At 43.3% G+C, this 24,315-nt stretch overlaps 1 protein-coding gene across 1 annotated transcript in view; it reads left to right on the top strand.

Annotated features, from left to right (window-relative positions):
• Positions 1–583: 583 nt before the first annotated feature.
• LOC115462392 (NADH dehydrogenase [ubiquinone] 1 beta subcomplex subunit 11, mitochondrial-like) overlaps positions 584–24,315 on the top strand; it is a 123,202-nt gene continuing 99,470 nt past the window's right edge. The window contains exons 1-2 of the mRNA XM_030192400.1: positions 584–834; positions 15,955–16,085. Coding sequence (XP_030048260.1) covers positions 670–834; positions 15,955–16,085 — 296 coding nt within the window. The 5' untranslated portion in view covers positions 584–669. The remainder of the gene's footprint in view (positions 835–15,954; positions 16,086–24,315) is intronic.

Genomic DNA, 24,315 nt, shown 5'->3' on the forward strand with positions numbered 1-24,315 from the left:
CATTATCCCAAACAAAGTTAGGTTCAATGTGGCTTATATTTGAAAATACAGTGAGACAGAATAATAGAATTCAGTTATATAATGGGAACAAATAGATGGATATGTTTGAAACATTTAACAAAGTTGAGATTAGCATATATGCTTAACTGGGCATTTAAAATTTTGTTCTTTAATGATACCGCATGTTCAGAAATCTATAGCCATTAGTATAGGCAGTTATTCAAAGATTATCACATGCACACACCAGAACAGGCATCCATCACATTGCAAAAGTAAACAACAACTTCTACAGAGTACATCCAAAATTAAATTTTTATTTCATTTCTATATTCCAAAAATCCAGACAGTAGATGTACAGATCCGTATGCTGCACAAGCTGGCATGTTTGAAAAATAGTGAGCGTAATTTAAATTAAAAAAAAAAGTTACCAGCTGCTCATAGGTTTACTTGCTTTGTTTTGAGTGTACGGGGATGACGCGTGCGCTGGGAAGGGGAAACTTAGATTGACCTAATTGGCTTCAACGTTATGACGTCACTTGGTGTCCTGTCTATTAAACGTCCTTGGCTCGACCAGTGAGAGACAGTTTCCGGTGTCGGGATCGAGGCTTGGTTATTACTTTCAGTCAGTTTCTGGTCTCGTCCTTAAAAGGACGCTCGGTGCCGGGGGCCATGGCGTTTCGGAGGTTTGGTTCGCTGTTACCGGTTGCATTACGCGCTCTCCCTGGTGTGCGCTATCGCTCCTCTGTTGCCGCCACCACCCTCCCCGGGCAGAAGGTGCAGGATGTGGTGCCTGTCCACCATGGGGAAGAGGAGGAGGTCAACCTATTTGAGAAGGTGAGCGGAGGCTCAGAAGAGTATAACGCTGCCCTATTAAAATCTATTTTTTGCTACGTTATTTGCTACACTACGGCTATCCGAAATAATATTCTGCACCGCTCTCAAGTTTCCACAACACTATTACTGCCTGTTGTAACTGTCTGTCCACAGATAGTAAGTACAGTGGAGGCAGCACTGCAGATAAATAAATCCAAATACGCGTGATGGATTGTGGCACAGATTCCATTATTTCTGCTGATATTCAGTGCAAATGTGGTGCCCACACATTTGCGCAAAATTTATTTTTGCACAGTGGGGCTAAGGCAGTAAGCCACGCATGGATGTTTTGAGTATGACATCTGTAATGAATGTAATATGGAGCTATATAGAAAGCGTGCAGAACTTATACGCTTATCGGTGGATCCTGCTGGACGCATGCATTACAAAGGTTTTCTAATGCATCTTGTGCTGTCTTTGGAACAAAAATGAAAGTGGCGGCAGGCAGCCACAAGGAGGTTTAATTGACAGGAGCATGCTTGGACTATTATCTGGCCTGAAGCCAGTAGGCGGAGCTTGCCACTATATTGAGCCATCCAAAATAATAGGAAATGCTTATTAGAAATAAGGACTGCCTACACGTGTCTTGGCGTGGACCAGTAGTTTACTTTGAGCGTATCAAGATGGCAGCTATGGCCTCGGCGTGTGATGTCATCTGTCAGTTAAACCTCCTTGGTCAGCACACATCAGTGCTTGTTCTTCTTATAAATATCAGCCTTACAAAACATATATGCAGAAGAACAGGCGCTGATGTGCGTTTACACTTTTTTTTTTGTTCTGGCATGTGTACAAACGCTGTTAATTCCAGTCAGTCTTTTAAACTTCAAGTATTTCTTTCTGGAAGACAGAGAAAGACATAACTGGCAGTTAATTTTAAAAACTGACATTAAATCCTCTCTACTCGCTGCCCCGCACCTGGCGAAAAACTTTTTGCGCTGCCTGCATGTCAGAAACTACTGGTCTCTTCTCTGCATTGCCATGGAATAATTAATGGCCTCGTTACTGTACGTTTTAAAGCAGTGTGTGGCCATGTCTTGTACTTGCGTTTAACATCTGTTCTTAACCTCTCTGAATTGCCGAACCATTAAGATGCACGTTCAGCCATTAGTAACCCTCAAGGTTAGGTTCATGGTACCTTTCTGCACTGGCCCTAGTGTGCCCACAAAATTGTGCGTTAAAAACCAAGTTGACCAGTATGCCAAGCCTAGTGTACAATTTTATGGGCACTCTGTGCAAAAAGAATTTCTCACATGAGCTAACTGTACTTAGAGGCATGTTTTCAAAGCACTTAGCCTTCCAAAGTTCCATAGGTTTCTATGGAACTTTGGAAGGCTAAGTGCTTTGAAAATATGCCTCTTAGTCATGTATAGGCACCACAGCACAGTAGTTCTAAATCTGTGCTAATGATGCTATTAGCTATGTTGCACAAAGATATGTGTAGAAGATCAAAAGTTTAGCATGATGCTGGGACTTAATATAGTGTCTAAGGAGGCATAAAAAGTTCATATGTGGTCAGTGTTGGTGAGGGTTTCATGCTGGTTTCTTCCATTTACTGCAAGTATGAAAGACCCACAACTTTTTTTCTGAGTTCTTTAAAGTGCATGGTTGAAAAAGACAGAACAAACTGAGGAGCAGGTGTTCTGGAACAAATAGCAAAGTGTTGAGAGATGCATGCATGTATGTGTGTATTTGCACCCGAAGTTGCAAACACACACATCTGCTCCTGTGCTGGAATGCTTTTGTGCATAAGGATGTTTCCAATACCAATAGTTCAGCTTATGTTGCAGGTGCTGATTTTACCACATGATGTGCTTGGAAAAGTGCTGTCTCATTCACTCACTAGACTGTCAGTTAAACCAGAATATAGAACGTCACTGTGAAGACTTAGAACTCTTGAACCAAAATCTTCTTTACTGCAAAAAAAAAAAAAAATAGATGTGTTGGACTAGAGTCTCTGCCCTGCAGAACTGGGAGTCTGTTCTCTATCTGTTCACCCTGTGTACCAGATAAGCTAGGAGATCTCAGCACTGGCTGAAGAGTGGATGATGTAAATACTTTTAAATGGTGAAATTATGATGACGTTACAAGGCTTTTGAAAGATTTAAAGAAGGTACAGTGTTAGATCCAGTTTATAACAAGTGTGCTGTAGACAGATTTCTTTCACTTGATGGAGAGAGAATGGGCAGGCAACAGCCCAGCATACACAGGGACAGCCAATAGGAAAAGTCCCACAAGGCATAGGGAATGGGAACAAGTGCTCAGGAAGAGCCTATCACAAGAGAACTGCAATTGCATCGCTTTGTAGTCCCAGCCTACTTAAAGAGCACTGAACAACAAGCACCCTGCCTCCATGAATATGTGGGCAGAACACACAATATAGCTGTTGGTAATGCATACCCAAATGTTTATGTATCTTATGTGCTCTCCAATGTAAGAGTGCATTTTGTTTTGCGCTTAGCCTATTTGCATACTGTTTGGTTACTGCATTGGTGAGTAAAACATTGGCATTACTGTTGTGTGAGAAAGCTGTTTGCTAAGCGTTGGTGTATGGCTCAAATTCAGGGTCTCTGCATTGGCCCCTGTGGGTAACACTGTCACTAATGTTTATCATGTTACCATAGTATCATAGTAAATGGTATCCAATAAAGGCCAGCATGGTCCATCTAGTCTGCATAGTAAGGTGTCTAGAGTTATACCTGCTTGTCTGAACAGGTTACACCTTTCTATGCCATTTTTAAAGTGTGAAAGATGTTCTCATTTTGCTTTGATTTCATCCTTTGCTATTATAGATATTCCCTATTTGCCCCCATACTTTTTTTTTTTTTTTTTTTTTGAAACCTGTCACTGTTTTTGTCTCCACCACCTCCGCCAGAAGGGCATTAGGGCATTTACCACCCTTTTTGTGAAAAAGTATATCCTGATGTTGCTTTTTCAGTTATCTCCTTGCAGCTTCATTTCATGTCCTCTAGTTTTGTAGCGTTCTTGTCATTGAAAACAAGTTGCTGAGCAATATTCTTAATGTATTTAAATGTCTTTTTATATTTTCCCTGTTCCTCCTGTCTTCTGCAGTATACATATTGAGTTCAAGTCTCTTCTTGTGTCTTTAGTGCGGATCCCACACCATTTTTTTGTCATCTTCCTCCAAAACTGAATACATTGTTTCAAGTGGGGCCTCACCACTGACTTGTACAGGGGCCTCATTACCTCCCTTCTGCTGGGTTCTCTCTGTGCAACCTAGCATCCTTCTGGCACTGGCCACCACCTTGACATCCTCCGACACCATCGCTCCAAGGTTACTCTTCTGGTTCATGCACGTCAGCTTCTCCACTATCAGATACAGCTCCTTTGGATTTTTGCACCCAAAATGCATTACTCTGCATTTTTTCACATTAAAACTAGTCTAGATCTTGAATGGCTGTGGAGAAACAAAACTAAAGTTTCGGACTGGCCTACTCAAAGTCCCGATTTAAACTCAATAGAGATGATGTGGCAGGACCTGAAATGAGCAGTTCATGCATTGAAAACCTGTGACTGTGTCTGCAAAGAAGAGTCGGCCAAAATTCTTCAACATTGATGTGAAATAATGTTATCAAATTATAGGTTGCATTTATTGCTGCTGAAGGTGGTACAACCAGTTATTAATGTTAGGGAGCAGTTACATATTCACATGGGTGATATGGGTGTTGGATAACTTTGGGGTCCTTTTACTAAGGTGCGCTGAAAAATGGGCTGCTCTGGTGTAGGCGCATGTTTTGGACACGCAGATCCATTTTTCAGCGCGCCTGTAAAAAGGCCTTTTCTAATTTTTTGTTGAAAATGGATGTGCAGCAAAATAAAAATTGGCGTTTCCATTTTGGGTCTGAGACCTTACTGCCACCCATTGACTTAGCGGTAAGGTCTCGCGTGGTAACCGTGCAGTAATAGTTTACGTGCGTAGAATGACAATTACTGGCCAGTTTCTGCCTCGTGCAGGAAAATAAAAATTATTTTCCGACGCACATAGCAGACACACGTAAAAAACAAAATTACTGCCCAGGCCACGCGGTAGATGGATGGTAACTCCAAATTGACACATGTAGAACACTTGTACGTGGCTTAGTAAAAGGACCCCTTTGTTTCTTAAACAAATGAAGTAATAATGTAAAAACTGTGTTAAGTTTATTCGGGTTCCCTTTATCTAATCTTCCATTTTGGTTAAAGGTAAGAAATCATTCAGAATGACATGTATGCAATGATGGGGGAAATCAGGAATGGGGGGGGGGGGGGGGGGGGTAAACTTTTTTTACAGCACTGTATGAACCTTTCTCAGTCATATGCAGTTCTCCAGATTTTTTTTCCATGAACATGGAACCAAAATGTTTAGCATTTCTGCGTTTTCCTAATCTCAGCACCTTTTGAATCTTGCAATTCCACCTTTGGCTTTCCTCCTCTCCCCAATGTCCCTTAAACAACCTTGCCACCTGACTTTACAATTGTAGTAATTTTTTCTTCTGTATGAACTTCGCCATTCTGATTTTCTTTGTTTTATCTGGCATTCTTTTCTTTGTTATTTTTGTGATCTTCTGTGTTTGTAAACAGTAACTTTAGGCCTTTATTTCTTCATTGGCTGCTTCTTTGGAGAACCATATCAGTTTCCTTTTTCCTGTTGCTTTTATTTACTTTCCATACATAAAGATATGTTGCTCATTTTATAATGCTTTTCAGTTTAGCCCACAATATTTCCATTTCCTTTCTGGCTCCTCCTTCAGGTACTTCTTCATTTTGCTGAAATCGGTGCTTTAAAGTCCAGGATTCTGAGTTTGGTGTGTGTATGGACTCTGCTTTAACTTGTATATAAAACAACATCATGTGATTATCACTTCCACACAAGTGGGTACCCATCCAGACATTAGATCAGGGGTGCCCAACCTCATCCCTCACCTGGTTGGGTTTTCAGGATTTCCCACAATGAATATGGATGATATCCATTATGCACAAGATCTATTTGCATATACTGACTCCATTGTATGCAGATTCATTGACACTCTAAACTATTTGACAGTTATGCTTTTTAATACCTGTCAATACCTATCTAAATCAAATTTAATTCATTTGTGAATAAAGTTCTCAGTACATCCCCACAGTTTCCCACTGGGATATTATGGTTATTTGATGATTTATCATTGCACTCTGAATCCAAATGCCAAGTATATACTGAAAATACTTTAAAAAAAGTACTTATCTTATAATGTCATCCATGGTTGCAGTTTCCTTGATGTTCCAAAACAGTTAACTCTGAGAAATATATATATATGCATATTCATTAGGGATACCCTGAAAACCTGGCTGGATTGTGACCCTCAAGGACCAAGGTTGGACACTCCTGTATTTTTGATATACTTTCTCCACTCATGAGTACTAGATCCAGCATGAAATGCTCACCTAGTGTAGTGCTTCTCAACCCATTCCTTGAGGCACACCTAGACCCATCAGGTTTTCAGGATATTCACAACGAATATAGCAATCTCATGAACATTCATTGTGAATATCCTGAAAACCTGCTGGGACTAGGTGTGCCTCAAGGACTGGGTTGGGACGCACTGCACTAATGGGTTCCACCACTATTTGTCTGAAGAAATCTTCTTGTAAGGCATCCATAATCTTTCTGGTTTTCCCCAGATTTGCACATGAGATACTCCTATCCACATCTGGTAGATTCAGATTGCCCAATATCGTCATAAAAGTGGGAATGAAGGGAGAGATGATGTCATTGACCAGATTCCTGTCTAGTTCTGTTTAAGTCGGAGGTCTGTAGACTGCATCTGTGAGGATGGAAGTGCTAGCTTCGCTTCTGTTTCAAAGACTATCGACAGCACCTTCTTTTTTTCCCCCAAACTCCTTGCATTTCAGCTACTTAATATTGATCTTTGCATAACTGTTTTTCCCCCCTTTCTGCGCCTTTTGTCCTAAATAGATTATACTATCCAAAAAATACTGGGTAAAGGTATCCTAATATAGCTGTAAAATTTACTTAATATATATCTCACCAGTCACAGCTATGTGCACTTACATTTTTTAAATTAATATTATTGTTGTAACGTACATAAAAATTATCCTCCTACTTCCATTCAGCTTCTCAAACATACTCCACTCTTAACACTCGTACATCACTGTTAAAAAACCTTACATAAATTTAACATCAAGTGTAATCAACAAAAATGCTGTAACATCATTTAGAATGAATCATCTCATTAGAGACCCAACTGGCTGAAAACTGGAAAAAAAATTTATGTTGCAATAAAAGCAAACTGTCCAACAGTGCTCCTGCATACAAGAAATAGTTCACTGGGATGTATATTCTGTTTTCAATGTGTTACCACTTCCTTTTTGTATATCTGTATTCTTGTAAGCAGTCAGTTAATTATGGAAAATCCCTCTGTCGGTATCACAAACTGCATACACTGTATCCCTCACATGGGACTACACCGATTCGCCTCTCCTTGAAGGGTTTCTCTAACTGCCGGCGTCGTGTCTCCAATGAATTATTATAGCATTCATAAAGTCGTGCAGTTCTTCAAGTCGTCATGATATTTCTGATATCCCACATAGCTCATCTATGACCCTACAAGGTGCCGTGCTTCACTCAGAGAGCGTCTTCAGGGGTCTCTGTTGTTCAAAATACAATTGTTAAATCAGTGATCACCTACCACATTCATACACATATTTAAATGTCTTAAATATCTAAACCTACATACTCAAAAAGTATTACTGACCTAAACGAGTGTCCAGGAAACCAAAGCAGAGTCCATTGACGGGCTGAACGCTTAAAAACATCCACATATGTGCATACCAGCATGGTGGGAAAAATCCATTTAAATACCCTACATATCACATGATTGTCCATTCTGTTTCTCTGTTTAACCCACAGCGTTCCATTGAAATATCATGTGCTGTTCTTTCCTCACTAACATCAATGGAACATTGCCCCCCCCCACCCCCCCCCCAGGTGCAGACACCGTCTGCAGGACTACAAACTTTAATTCTTGTATCTTATGACCTCTATGAGGCCAGTGAGAAATGAGGGGAGCCTCCATACGCTGCAACAGTATGTTGCTTAAATGCTCCGCAATACGAGTGTTAATCTTGCGTGCCGTCTGGCCAATGTACCATAAACTGCAGGGGCAGGTGATCCCATAAATGCATCTGGCCAAATTACAATCGGTCCAGCCATGCAAATGGAACACCTGTCCCTGCGTGTGGGGGATGACCACATCCTTAGTTTGAAAAATATGTTTACAGTAAACACACCTTTCACATCTGTAATAACCCCTCATATCTTGGGTGTCTTATCCATGTGGTCTGGAATCCCTAATATGGGACTTCAGACTTTCCCCTAAATTTCACCCTCTGGTGAAGGCAAACATGGGCAATTGCTGAAATTGTGGGTGTATAGTCAAAGTTGCTCAATGTTTTCTAACAATTTGTACAATAGAAGTCTATGCATATGTGTATGGTAACACACAAGTGAGATGGGGAAGGGGACTTGGCGGATGGTTGACTAAACCATTCTGGCTGCGCATTAAATTCTCGTTTGGCCACTTTCCGCAAAATTAGATGGATACCCTCTCTGCTTGAATCGGATCACCATTGATTCCACCTGTTGCTGATAAACCCGGTGAGAACTGCATAATCTGCGCACCGTAGAAGCTGACAACTCAGGATACTATTTTTAAAAATTCTGTGGATGATGGCTCCATCTCCCTTACCTCACTTCATTCTCACAACCTTCCTTCAACACCTGCCACCATTTCTTCCTTTTCTGAAATCACAGAAGGAGAAACTACATATGTTCTCTCCCCCCCACCCCCTGAACTCACTACTTATTCCTCTGATCCCATTTCCACCCATCTAATCAGCTAATAAAATAAGGAAAATGGTTAAAAAAAAAAACCTAAAAGGATTGACTGCTTCTTGGAGCAACTGGACCAGGAACCGACGAAAGGGGAGCCATTTTGGATCTGGTCCTTGGTGGCATGCAGGGCATAGTACGAGAAGTGTTGGGTCCCCTGGAAAACAGTGATCATAACATGATGAAGTTTGAGCTACAATTCATTCCACGTATTTGCAAAGGTGGAAAGAAGAGAAAATGTCAGCCAGTGTGGTTAAAAGGTGCAGTAAAAGAGGCCATTACAGGCAAAAGATTGTCCTTCAAAGAATAGAAGAAGAACCCAAACGAAGAAAATAAGAAGCAACATAAACACTTGCAAGTCAGATGCAAAGCATTAATAAAAGAAGGATAAAAGAGAATATAAAGAAAAACTTGCCGCAGAGGCTAAAACTCACAGTAGCAACTTTTTCAGGTACATCAGAAGCAGAAAGCCTGCGAGGGAATCCGTGAGACTGTTAGATCACAATGGAACAAAAGGGGTGCTCAGGTAGGACAAGGCCATAGTGGAGAAACTGAATGAATTCTTTGCTTCTGTCTTTACGGAAGAAGATGTAAGAGATCTGGCTGTACTGGAACTGGTTTTCAAGAGTGATGCCGAGGAACTGAATGAAATCTCAGTGTACCTGGAAGATTTACTGAGCCAAATTGACAAATTAAAGAGTAGTAAATCACCTGGACCGGATGGCATACGTCCAAGGGTACTCAAAGAACTAAAGCATGAAATTGCTGATCTGCTGTTAGTAATATGTAACCTGTCTTTAAATTCGTCCGTAGTACCTGAAGATTGGAGGGTGGCCAATGAGATGCCGATTTTTAAAAAGAGTTCTAGGGGTGATCTGAGAAATTATAGACCAGCAAGCCTGATGTTGGTGCCGGGCAAAACAGTGGAAACTATTATAAAGAATAAAATTACAGAACACACAGACAAACATGGTTTAATGGGACAGTGTCAGCATGGGTTCAGCCAAGGGAAATGTTGCCTCACTAATTTGCTTTATTTCTTTGAAGGCGTGGATAAAGGTGAGCCGGTTGATATAGTGTATCTAGATTTTCAGAAAACTTTTGATAAAATTCCTCATGAGAGACTCCTGAGAAAATTAGTCATGGGATAGGAGGCAAGATTCTGGTGTGGATTAGCAATTGGTTATTGGACAGAAAACAGAGGTTAGGGTTAAATGGTCATTTCTCTCAATGGAAGAAGGTGAACAGTGGAGTGCCTCGGGGATCTGTACTGGGATCGGTACTATTTAACATATTTTTAAATGATATGGAAATCGGAATGATGAGTGAGGTGATCAGGTTTGCAGATGATACAAAACTACTTTAAAACAAATAGGAGGAAATATTTTTTTCACTCAACAAATAGTTAAGCTCTGGAATTCTTTTGCTGGAGGAAGTGGTAACAGCATTTAGGATATCTGGGTTTAAAAAAGGTTTGGTCAAATTCCTGGAGGAAAAGTCCATAGTTTGCTATTGAGACAGACATGAGAAGCAACTGCTTGCCCTGGGATTTGTAGTATGGAGTTTTGCCATGATTTGGGTTTCTGCCAGGTACTTGTGACCTGGCTTGGCCACTGTTTGGGAAACAGGATACTGGGCTAGATGGACCATTGGTCTGATCTAATATGACTACTCTTATGTTTTATGCTATAGCTCCCTTCCTCTCATCCCTTCTGTCTGTCAAATCCACAGTGTGTCACTTTCCACTGTATCTGTTCCTGATGTCTTCAAAACATACTGTGATTATACCACACCTCCAAACCTACACTGGATCCTGTATACCTTTCTCAATATCAACCCATTTCCCCTCTCCTTTTTATCTAAATTACTTAATCATACTGTTTATCACCACTGGCTTGATTCTTTCTTAAGCTATTCACTGATCCACTACAGTCTGACTTTCATGTGCACATTCTACAGAAACTATCCTTGCCAAAGTCTCCAGTGACCTGTTCCTAGTCAGATCCTTTACTCTGTCTTCATCTTTCTTGCCATCTATCTGCTGCTTTTGACACACTTGATCACCACTTATGCTGCCATCACTTGATAGGGCTCTGTTTGTTTATCTTGATTTTCTTATCTTTCCTATCGTGCTTTTAGTGTATGATCCACAAACCCACAAATTCAATGCCAAAGCCCAGACATGACCTGGCATTGAATTTCTGGGCATAGCAGGTGGCCAAACAGGTAGAAAAGGCGATGGTCAAAGCCGGAAGGATGCTCGGGTGCATAGGGAGAAGAATGGCAAGCAGAAGAAAAGAGGTGATAGTGCCCTTGTATAAGTCTCTGGTGAGGCCCCATTTAGAATACTGTGTGCAATTCTGGAGACTACATTTACAAAAAGATATAAACAGGATGGAGTCGGTCCAGAGGGCGGCTACAGAATTGGTCAGCAGTCTGTCGCAAAGTGTATGGGAACAGACTTAGGATTCTCAATATGTATGCATTAGAAGCAAGGTGGGAGAGAGGGGATATGCTAGAGACAATTAAATACTTCTGTGGCATTAATATACAGGAGGTAGAAGGAAAACTCCGGAATGAGGAGGCATGGGATGACGTTAAGAGGTTATAGGCTCAGGAGTAATCTAAGAAAGTACTTTTTCAAGGAAAGGGTGGTGGATGTGTGGAGTCGAGGACTGCGTCTGAATTTAAGAAAGCATGGGACAGGCTTGTGGGTTCTCTTAGGGAGAGGAGAAGATAGTGGTTGATGTGGATGGGCAGACCGGATGGGCCATTTGGCTCTTATCTGCAGTAATGTTTCATTTTTTTAAAAATATTTTTATTGAAAATTTTTAAATCGCATCAATAAGCAAGAACAGGTAGCAATCAAAATGATACAAATTGCAATGATATCGGTAACATAATATCCCATCATCTCCCTCCTCCCCTCCCATATTCCCAAAACATTACTCCACTGGATGGTTAGTCCTCTGTAGTTAGAAAATCACCCGATGTCTTGCGAATATCATCTAGGTGGTATCATCAATCTTGGCGCATCAAGGTCTATCCCAGAGCGGGATCTCCAGGTGGCATATTTGTCCCATTGTTTATGGAACTGTACAATTTGCACTGTCAGTTTAGACATCTGATATAGATAATTCATTTTGTAAGTTACTTTTAGCACTGGGGTGACAGTGGGTTTCTCCAAGCTGCTGCCAGTACAATTTTTCCCGTTGCTAGCAGGGTCAATGCCAAACGATGTGTCTCCGGCTGGACCCCCGGTGGATGAAAGTGCAGAAGACAAGATTCCACTGTCAATGGATACCGCACTCCTGTAATTTGAGCCAGCAAGAGGACCACCTCGGACCAATAGGTCTTTATCTTTCGGCAAGTCCACCAAATGTGGAGCATGTCACCCTTCTCAGAACAGCCCTCCAGTAATGCAAGTCCACCAAATGTGGAGCATGTCACCCTCCAGCAATATACCCCTTCCTTGTTTGTACATTTTTGCTATTCTGTACGAGGTGAAATACCAACGATACAATATTTTGTATCCATTTTCTATCAGTGAGCTAGAGACAGAAACTTTCAGCGTATATCCAAAGGCCTTCTCCCATTTTTGTAAATCATATTTATTTCCCATGTCCTGCTCCCATCTCTGTGTGTACCTCAATATAGCGGTATGTTGGGCCGGGAGCGCTGCATATAACCATGATGTATAACCCCTGGCATTCCCACCCTGGAGTGCAGTCTCCATCATCGTGTCATCTAAAGTCAGTTCATCTTTAGCTCTACGGAGTACATAGTCTTGTATCTGCCTATAGTTAAACATATGGTGGGATGGTAAACCATACTCTTCCTGGAGATCTAAAAATGGTATCACTTTCTTCTCCTCCCAAATCTGTCCCAATTGTGACAAGCCCCTTCGTTCCCAGCTTTTATAGACTGCCTCCTCTATCCCGAGGGGAAAACCTGGGGCGGCTCGTATGGCTGTCTGTCTAAAGTATGTACTGTTGGGAAGGAGCCTTAGGCGTATATCATACCAGGTTTGTAGAGGAAACAGTATAGCAGGAGGGGCTGTCTTAATATAATGTAATAGCTGTCTATGGGGCAACCACAATAGGGATCCCAACTGATGTGTGCCTAGCCATTGTCTCTACTACTACTATTACTACTATTTAGCATTTCTATAGCGCTTCAAGGCGTACGCAGCTCAATTTGGACCCAAGACTTGGTGGTTCCAGCGACCCACTCCACCAAGAAGCGTAGCTGTGCCGCTTGGAAATACAAAAGAAAATTAGGGACCCCCATACCTCCCCGTTTCTTTGGCTGATATAAGATCTCTGCACCCGCGGCGGCTTATGCCTCCAAATGTATGCAAAAACTTTACGGTTGAGCTGGCAAAAAAAGTGTTTGGGCACTGGTAATGGCAATGCTAAGAATAAATATAGTAGCTTTGGCAAGACCATCATTTTTATAGCTGATATTCTACCCAACCATGAGAGTTCCAAACCTTCCCATTTATCTAAATCCTGAAATATTTCCTTTATCTTTGGAGGAAGATTAGCTTCATAGAGGGCATGGAGCGATGATGTAAGAGTAATACCCAAATAGTGCAATGACTTATTTCACCATCGAAAAGGGTATAATTGACAGATGTACTGCCAGTGGCATATGGAGGCCCAAGGCTTCGGATTTGTCCATATTAATCCGGAAACCCGAAACTCTTCCGTAGCTCTGTATGGTCCGCATTGCTGCTTGCAATGATCGTACTGGCTCCGTCAGGGTCAATAAAATATCATAAGCAAATAATATAACTTTGTGTGTCTCTGTTATTTGGTTATTTCCTGATGTGTTTAAACAGATACAAGATAAATGCATCAAGCAGTACAGTCCTTGGGAGGGCAGTTCTTCTGCTTCCCAGTTAAATGTTTGGTTAAGTATGGTGATCAAACATACGTTTTTTTGGAACCTTACACAGTTAAAAATATTTTTAAAAAATTACAGACCTTTAAAGATATGGCTTAATGGGAATGAGTCAGCATGTGTTTATGGCTTATTAGATTTGATATATCGCCCCACATGAAGACATAACGGGGTGGTTTACAGTATGAATTAGGAAGAGAAAAGAGCACCATTAATAAGATGGTAAAGAGGAGAGAAAGAGAGTATCACAAGAATAGCAAGAAGCAGGTTCTTTAGTGAATTTTGAAAAGGAAAGTTTCTAGTCGAAGGGTGTCTGGGAGGGATTTCCAAAGTGAAGGTGCTGTGCAACAAAATGCTCTTTGCCTGTGTAACCAGCGGTTGTTGAGGGAGCATAGTGCCCTAGCAGGCATATAGGGGGGTGATGGCTGAAGAGAAATAGGCCGGGATGCCAGTGTGTAGAATTTTGTGGGTTACCTGTTCAATATCACATTCAGTATAAGATTGGGGAAATATGGTCAAACCTTATAGTATTTGCTAATACCCTTAAGAGCTGTGTCTTGTACTATCTGAGTACAACAAAGGAATGATTGTGGCAGACCAGAGTAAACCAGTGTTGCAATAATCCAGTCAAGAGAACAAGAGTGCATACAAGAAAGTCATTTGTGATCCTTCATCAAGGAAACATTTAACTGCATGAAATTGCCTGGGCACGAAGCAGGAACATTTAGCAAGGGTAAACCTTATGGGTTTATTAGGGTTTTTTGTTAAGGCATAATATGATGTGTTTGGTTTTTCAGCAGGCAATTGACCAAATGACACCTCCAAAGAGGTTGAAGGGAGGGGGAGAGAAAGGAAGATCTAAATATTAGAGCCAAACCGAAAAAACAAGAGTAAACATGCAAAGAGAGCCAAAAAAAATAGCCAACCAGAATCACTTAAGTAAAAGCAAAGAACCCTGTCCCCCAAAACATACAAAGAGCAATAAAAATAAATGACAGGGACTCTATTGCTGAGGCTCCTCTTCTGTGTCCCAGGTTTTTACCACCTTTTACTCCTTAGTCTATTTAATTTTATTCCAATATTGCATCACTTTCAGTGGCCACGAGTGGGAGCTCTGTCCTTTGTTTCAGCAATCTGTGTTGAGGGTTTAATGTGATTATTAGGCACATTGTAGTGTAGCATTCAAAACATTACTATAGAACTCAACAAAATAGTTGAGTAGGTTTTCTATTTTTAGCTCTCTCTACATTATGATTGTAGGCATTTATTTTCCAGGTAATTAAGAATTCTGTGAGGGTACAGAAAATCAGTGTTCATCTATGTTTTTGAAACACAGTCCTATTGCCGGGTATCATCTTCGATTTTTAAACTGGTGGAATCAGACATGTAAGTTTGTGTTACTGAGAAGTTGTCCACTCAGAAAAGGCACGAAACCCATATGATGGATACAAGATAAGCTGGGGAGAGGTGAGAGAGTACCATGAGGAGAAGTGTTTAATAAACACCAATGTCAATTTTATTTTATTTTTTAAATATTTATTGGCTAACAGCTAAAATCTGGAGCCCTAAATGTGTGTAGTGCTGAAAAGACTCAGTCACATACAGAAAGTCTGTGACAAAGCCAGGAGTTAGAATGGAGGCACAGACAGACAAAGTGACTGTCATTCTCAGCAATTCTGCAGTATCTTAAAGCTCATGGCTCTGTTTCTGTGTTTCTTCTCATTAATACTGCATTGTGCCCTTTTGCTTTCCTCTCAGCTTTCTTTGTGGATGGCAATGGCCTGCTGGGTTACTCAGTATCTCTCTCTTCCACCCCCCACTAGCCCCAGCCAGCAGCGATGGAGATTAAAATCTTCCAGGTGCAGGCAGTGAACCAGCTGGAACTGCTGATTATCAGGTGCTATAGGAGCAGAGCTAACAAGTGCAGCTAGAGCAAAAGGTCCCCACTCTCACCACCATATGCTAATTTTAATGCTCCTCTTTTTCTTAAATCCACTCGAGCCTTTCCATTATACTTGCTGCAGGTAAGAGCATAGGCAGCAGTACAGGCTTTCCTTCACACCCACCAGCCTACTACAGAACAGGCTTCCTCCACACACGTCAGCCCACCACAGAGCAGGTGCTGATACAAATTCTTCATGAACTTTAAAGGCAATTGTATGACATGCTGGTACATTCCTGCACCTTTTCACCTGTTATTTGTAGGATACATATTCTGAACCTCGTTTCCTGATAGGACTAATGTTATTGATTTTCTTTCTCCCTTCCTATCCATATGTCCCCTCCAGAACCCGGACTATCATGGCTTTAGTGAAGACCCCTTTGTGGACGTGTGGAATATGAGGATGGCCTTCTTCTTTGGCATCTCTGTCTGCATTGTCTTGGGTGCAACCTTTGTCCACTATCTACCAGAACAAGGGTAAGAGCCACTTTCATCTTGACACATTCTCCTATGGTCAGTGTGTATTAACTGACATTGTTCTTATGGTGCTGCCAGAGTAATATAGTAGATGACAGAGAGGCATATTTTCAAAGCACGTAGCCTTCCAAAGTTTGAAAATATGCCTCAGAGTCTCCTCTTAGTTAGCCCATCTTCAGCTCCTTACCTGATTATAAATTAAGCATAGCTCTCTGTTCATTCTCCACTGGTCAGGTGTCCATAAAGAAGTTGCTGCTATTGACACATCTTCCAGTATGGGAAGATGGCTTTGTTGCTGCTGCCCCCCCACCCCCCACCAAAGTAATGTTCTCATCCTTTACTGCTTTTATTTGGAATCAGCCTGTGTTGGCTTATTAAGCCATGAGCCTTCTTTCAGTGCTCGCTCTTGTTTTTTCCTTTATTTTTTAATGTCCTCCACACAATTCAGCCGAAATAGCAGCAGTCCTCGACCAGAGGCAGTGGCGCCCTCTGGTCAGCTTTGATCTCTGAAGTCTGACCTCTAGGTGTCGCTATTGCTCGATATCTAAAATTACTTTCCCCAGCCCAGGGGCTCTTGAGTCCCACTTCTACAGCATCCCCAGGCAGCCCAAGGACCAGAAGACCTGACAATAATCAAATTACTTGCCTGGTGACTGTAGCAATACAGCCTTAACCCCTGCTTCTTCTCCTTATGATGCAATTATAAATTAATCTGTTTCTCCAAGTCTGTAATTAGCAGGCTGAACAGATGGCAGGTGGCTGAGCCAACAGCGCTGCAATGCTTATAATAGCACATTCACGCTGGCAGACGGTGATTAAATATAGCTCTGTGGGTACTGTTGGGGGTCATCTTCTGACAGAGGAAGGGAGAAGGGTGCATCATAAAGCAAAGCCAGGTAATTGTCATGTGCATGGTAAGTTTGCTTGTAGCCCATTGGCTGCTTGTTTTGGAGCAGCTTTCACAGTGCAGTATTTGTGCTTTAGGGTAGTGCTTCTCAACCCAGTCCTTTGAACACAGCCAGCCAGTTTCAGATGTTAGTTTGGTTGTGAGCCCTTGAGCCCCAGCTGAGGCCTAGTAAAGGTGTTAGGCCAAGGGTGGGCCGAGCAGGCACTACACACTACCCCAGCTACCAAGCCCTGTACACACACGCAGTGACCAACTTGCACCTCCAGAAAAAGGAAGGTAGGGCAATCAGGCGAGCCTCACGGCCTATCAGGAACTCATTTACTCAGAATTCAAGCATGCGGGCCTCAAGGCCGAACCGGAACCGACTCGTATGTAGGGAGGGGAGAAAGAGACTAAACGAGGGGTCCCCCACGGGGACCGGAGCACCAGCAACACCCTCGGTGCTGATAATCAAGGAGAAAGGGAAGCATACACAGAAACACGTCAAGCAGTACCCCACTGCACACAAAGAAAGTGAGGGACTGCAAAATAAAGATACTGTAGACAGAGACCCTCAGCAGACAGGGAAGAGAAAAGTCTGCAAAACGGAGTGTGGAGCCTAACACACACCCAGCACAGAAAGGGACAGTGCTCTGTAATACAGGAGGTAGTTACAGCAAAGAAAGGACTGAACCAGTCACAAAGGGAAGACTGCAGTAAACAGACAAACTGCCAGAAGCAGAGAAACTCTGTAGGCAAAGGGTTAACCAAACTGAACACACACAGAGCAACCAGAGGCAGGGAACACTGCAGACAACCGGTTAATTGGGAGAACAATGAAAGAGTAAACAAACAACCCCCACGGAGAGAAACAAAGACTGCTACAAGGGCAGGACCTGCAAAACAGAAAACAAACACAGCACCAAGGGAACTTGGAAGGAAGGGGAAGCAAAACAAACAAACTGGAACTGGACAAGGAAGGAACTCACCACATGGCACCACAGTCAAACAGAGAGTCCCAGGTGCAGTGTAAAGAGGCAACTAGACACACGCAGGCAGCAGCCGGCAGACAGAGCAATCGAAACTGCAAGCAAGGAAAAGAGTAACAACTCCACACAAGCACAAAGCTAATAGCTCAGACAGAGCAAAGGTAAGGCTTCAGCAGAATTGGAGTAATGCCAAAGCAGGGTTATAGGGAAAGGTAACCTTAAGTAGATCAGACTGACATCAGCTCAGCCCCTGACGGCCAATCAGGAGCTGTTCCAAGCATTCCCCTGCCTGACTAGCAGAACTCTAACAGAGTCATGACTTCAGAATACCTATAATGAATATGCATGAGATAGATTTGCATGCACTGCCTCCTTGGCTAATACAGTTCTATCTCATATTCATTGTGGATATCCTGAAACCCCAACTGGCTGGCTGTGTTCCAAGCACTGGGCTGAGAACCACTGCTGTAGAGGAATCAGCTTGTGCTGCCCAGGGGATTGGGGGAGTGGGTCTTATTTTATCTCTATCAGGGACAGTTTGAGCCAAGCCTGGGAGCTGAAGTTCCTGTTTCCAGAAAATCTGGGTCTACTCATTCTTGGATACTGGTCTTCTAAAGGTAGCAGCTTCTGAATGAGAAGAGAGGCAGCTGTTTCTCTCCCTGCCTGAGTGATGCTCTTTACCTGGGATGAGGCAGAAAATGAATGGAACATCCAACCTGGGAAGCAGAGACTACATGCAATCTGTGACTTAACTTGCAGCTTTCATCGTGCAGAACATGTTTCTGTTCTTCTCACCTGGCTTTTATCAGGGAGCTATAGTGCATGACTTTCCTACTTCCCCTAGAACAGAGCTTTGAGACGTAGACACCCCATTCCTATCCTGCTCTCTACCACACTTCCTTTAGCTGACTAGAGCCATTCTCTTCATGTCTGCATGCTAGGACCTCAGTTCAACTCTTGAGGAAACTGTTGCAAAGGACTGACTGATATAGTACTTGCTAGCATTACTTCCTCATTTACACTGCTGTACATTTTTGGGGACGGTAATGCTGCTAAAGACACTTGGTGTCCAGAGCACTTCTCCAGCAGGGGTGGTTGGAGACAGTCTGCACCATGATTTGCCTTCGCAGTGACAGGCAGCAGAAGGAGCCCCTTGTCTTTAAACTGGCCCTGTTCTGCCTCTGATCACTAGTGGGTTTAACCAGAAGTTACATATAAGGAGATAAACCACCTACAAACACTATAACATCAGTGACTGGAAAAAGAAACAGAACTATATATACTCGTCTATAAGTCAATCTCATGTATAAGTCAAAGCAGTTTTGGGGCTAAAAATGGCAAAAATGCTGTGTCCCATTCTACTCACCCCAATACCAAAAGACACCACGGAAAAAGCAAATGAAATCACAAACTACCGACCAGTAGCATCCATCCCGCTGTCAGACAAACTGATGGAAAGCATGGTAGCCAAACAACTTACTGACTTTATACACAAATTCTCAATATTATACGAATCCCAGTCAGGATTTCGCACACTACACAGCACAGAAACAGTACTACTCACTCTCCTAGCCAAATTCAAGCAGGAAATAGCAACAGGCAAAAATATCCTACTCCTCCAATTCGACATGTCTAGTGCGTTCGACATGGTAAACCACAATATACTACTAAGATTACTAGATAAGCTCGGGATTGGTTGTAACATACTTAGCTGGATCAATGGTTTCCTAACCACAAGAACATATCAAGTTAAAATCAAAATCAACCATATCATCACCGTGGAAGGCAGACTGCGGAGTACCACAAGGATCACCGCTATCACCAATCCTCTTCAACCTAATGATGACCCCTTTAGCCAAGACCCTATCCAACCAAGGCCTGAACCCTTTCATATATGCAGACAATGTCACAATATACATTCCTTACAAATCTAATATAACAGAAATCACCTATGACATCAAGAGCAGCTTGAACATCATGGACTCCTGGGCAAGCGCATTTCAACTAAAACTCAACAAAGAAAAAACACATTGTCTCGTCTCATCCCAGCACAGCGCGGACAACCCTACAATTATCAGCACCCCAGATCACACCCTCCCTAACTCAGACAGCCTGAAAATCCTTGGCGTTATAATAGACTGCAACCTAACACTAGAGAAACAAGTGACGGCCACACCTAAGAAAATGTTTTACTCAATGTGGAAACTTAAACGCGTGAAACAATTCTTCTCGAGAAAACATTTCGCAACCTGATACAAACAATGGTACTAAGTCACATGGACTACTGCAATGGAATCTATGCGGGATGTAAAGAACAAACATTAAAGAAACTTCAGACCGCCCAGAACACGGCAGCCAGACTTATCTTTGGGAAAACCTGATTTGATGAAACAAAACCCCTCCACAAAAAACTACACTGGCTCCCAAAGAACGTATTGCTGTCAAAATCTGCACAATGATTCACAAAATTATCTACGGTGAAGCTCCGGGATACATGACAGACCTGATTGACCTACCAACCAGAAATACTTCAAAATCAACACGAACGTGGCTAAACCTGCACTACCCAAGCTGCAAAAAATCAACTTACGCATCCAATTTTTCCTACATAAGCATACAATTGTGGGGAACGCACTTCCAAAGGCCTTGAAAATTATGAACATGAAAAACGTATTTGTTTAAAAAGGCATACCCTACCAACCCAACATAAAAGCCTGACCGCTGCAGCACAACATAATCAAAATACAGTATGGACACAACAAAACCAAAATACAGTATGGACACAAAACAATTCTTCCGCGTACGATGCCCCTATGTGGATATTCCACGTGAACTTTATCCTATCTCATGTGGCACTACCACATGAACCTTATCTTATCTCAACATCACTCTGTATTTGTTTACACTGGAGTCTGCAATCGCATCTCCGGCACTATGTAAGCCACATTGAGCCTGCAAATAGGTGGGAAAATGTGGGATACAAATAAATAAATAAGTTGATGCTGGGTCCCACAATGTTCCCTTTCTCTCCCTCCCCTCTGCCTCCTGCTCTTACATTACTCCCTCTCTCTTTCCCCCTCCTCTCCAGCTTCTCCCCAGCCTTTCTTAAACCCACCCCCCTTCCCATAGCCCACAGCTTCACAGATCAGGGCTGCCGAGAGACTGGGCCGGGGCAAGGCCACCCCCCGAGGTTGTCGCTGCCCCCCCCCCCTGTCCGCCACTGGGCTGGGCCCCCTGCATTGCTTAAACCCACCCCCCCTTCCCATAGCCCACAGCTTCACAGATCAGGGCTGCCGAGAGACTGGGCTGGGGCAAGGCCACCCCCCCGAGGTCGTTGCTGCCCCCTGCATTGAAATCACAGCGCCTCTCGCCTCCGTGTGAAAGCGCTGCAGGTAGCAGGGTAGCAGATCGCCTCCCTTCGGCCCTTCTTCCCTCCTTTTGTCCCACCTTCGCGGAAGTTACATCAGACGAGGGTGGGACATGGGGAGGGAAGGAGGCCCGAAGGGAGCCGATCTGCTTCCTGCAGCGCTTTCACATGGAGGTGAGAGGCACTGTAATTTCAATGCAGGGGGCCCAGCCCGGTGGCAGACGGTTGACGACGGAGGGCGGGTGGGACTGCGGTGCTGGGCCCCCACCCCCCTCTCTGCGGCCCTGTCACAGATTTCAACAGGGTCAGAACAGACTTAAAGCCAGAAGGAAATGGCTAAATCATCAGATTTCAGTATATGAGGATTATATATTTATCACTCACTGATAAGTCTCTCACTCTAAACTTTGGCAAGATCACGAAAGCAAAATATATTTTCATATAAACTTTGGCAAGATCACGAAAGCAAAATATATTTTCATATATCACTCGCACTTCCTATTGAAGGAGAATATTTTATTCAGGAATCTGCATTCTCCAAGGACAAGCAGACCTATGATTCTCACACAAGGGTAACGCGATCTGCGTTGCCTGGTCTGGAGCTAGTGACAACTTTTATAGAGCTTTTTGGAGCGCGAGTTGCGCTGCACCACACAAGTGCAAGTGCCCCCCCCCCCCCCCCCGCTGTTTTTTCCGCAGTGAGGAGTAGACGCTCTTTTCTCTTCTCACAGCTTCCGGTTCGGTTTTCTTTGAGATCTTCTTTTTGTGCCTTCCATGTTTCTTTTGTTTTATATTGTACCTTGTTCGGAGTGTTGTTCTTCTTACATTTTTAGTTTATTTTCTCCTTTTTAAGTTTCATTTATTTTACCATGCTCAGAAGATGTGTGTAGGCTTGAGCTTCAGTCAGGTTCTTCCCTTCATTTTTTTTCTGGTGCATTGCCCCTTTTTTGCCACCGAGTCTCTTGATTTAACCATGTCCTTCCATGTCATCAAAGTTTCCCAATGGCTTTAAGCGCTGTATCTGGTGATAGGACCATCTCTGGCATGAGCACCCATTCTTAGTGTCTCCACTGTTTGGGGCCTGAGCTTACCCCTTCTGTCTTCTGTGTTGTCATATGAAGAAAAGAACACAGCCAGAGAGGCTCAAAGAGAGAAACCTTTTGTAGACAGATCCGAAACCCTTAGACACTGGGAGTGACCATGCATCGAGTGGGTCTCCACCTGCTTCAGCGCCAGCTGCTATGTAGGCCCTCTGGGATTGATTGGCATTGGACCCAATCCCGAGGCGACATGAGGACTCATCCTCCTTGGCACTGAGGAGCATCTATGCCAAGCATTGGAAGAAGCATCGGCATCGATCACCCTCAACGCATGGTGCTGGTAGCTCTGAGGCCCCGAGGGATTACTCTGCACCTGAGAAGTGTTGGTGCCGGGAGGAGCACTCCCCCTCCATACAGAAGATGCTGGCAGCCAAGGCCAGATATCTAGTTTCACCCCACAAGTTCAGCAGCCGCCGCCTCCTACGCCATCACCCCAGCTTTTCCTGATGTCGGCCCTCAATGAGCACCTCCGGGCCTTGCTCCCTGAGCTTTTGGCGGGTTCATACAACAGAGTGCTTTGGCATCTGCGGTGCTTGCAACTGCCATGCCTTTTGCTGCTGTCCCGCATGACCATCTGCCTGTGGTGGGGTGTTCAACAATGGCGCTGCTTGCTGTCTTGACGTTGATTGCCGCCTGTGTTGGCACCCCCTCATCATTGGTGGAGGAAGCTTTGCCAGACTAAAGGCTGGAGCTGACACCTCGATGCCCCTCTCAGGTACATGGTTCCACTTTGTTGATGCAGGCTTGATTTCAGCCCTCCCACGAGGAGTCCTCATGTGAGTCAGAGGAGGATCCACGGTGCTTCTCAGAGGAGGAGGAGTCTTATGGCATCCCTTTTGATCTCTCCCCTTCACAGGAAAGGGGAAGAGAAACTTTCCTTCCCATCTTTTATTAAGGAAATGCTGTCCCAATTCCTTTGGAAGTGGAGGGTGAGCCCAGGGCTAAGATGGTCGAGGTCCTGAACTATGAGTCGTCTCCTAGAGAGAGGCTGTGACGGTCCTTCGCGAGATCTTATGGGACGTTCGTGTGAAGAACTGGAAGCTCCCTTTGTTGGTCCCTGTCTTTCCCAAGAAAATTGACACTATGTACCAGACTCAGTCTTCCCCTGGGTTTGATAGGCTTCAGTTGCCTCATCATTCCCTAGTGGTGGAATCTGCGCTCAAAAGGGCTAGGAGTTCTCGGGACTATGCTTCAGGCCCCCTGGCAAAGAAGCTAGAACCCTGGATTCTTTTGGGTGGAAGATGTATCAGGCCTCTATGCTCATCTCCCATATCCGGTTGTACCAGCTCAACATGAGTCTGTACTTGCGGGTCTTGGTGCATAGTATGTCTGTCTGATTTGGTGGACTCTCTCTCCCACCAGAGCAAGCTGAATCTGGTTGCCAGATGGTCAAGCAGCAGAAGAAGTGTTTGTAAGCTCTTTGCCAGGGGTGCCTATGACACTTCTGATGTTGCATCTAGGACAGAGGTTTCCAACCCAGCCCTCGGGGCACACCCAGCCAGTCGGGGTTTTCAGGATATCCCCATTGAATTCAATGTATTATATCCCCACTGAGTTACACAATTTCAATCTGATTACTTCTATATTATCTAACCAAAGTAATCACTTTTAATATTTTATATCAATTTACTTTATTAAACCTTTAATATTCAAATTACATTACCAATCATATAAAACCTCCTATATCCTGGCTTCATCCTGGCGTCCCGGCGTTCAAGGACATCCTTTTCTCTCCGAATCCCCCGGGGTCTGCCAGAGTATAATGCGGTAACATAAGTGTACAGTGTTAAGTCACAGCCCCTGAAGAAGCATTTCAGCGAAACATGATTGTGTAGGGTGTGGCAGGAGGTTTGTCTCTTATCTCCGGTTGGAGGACAGAGTGAAATAA

Source organism: Microcaecilia unicolor, chromosome 2 (assembly GCF_901765095.1).
Source record: "Microcaecilia unicolor chromosome 2, aMicUni1.1, whole genome shotgun sequence".
Classification (NCBI taxonomy): Eukaryota; Metazoa; Chordata; class Amphibia; order Gymnophiona; family Siphonopidae; genus Microcaecilia; species Microcaecilia unicolor.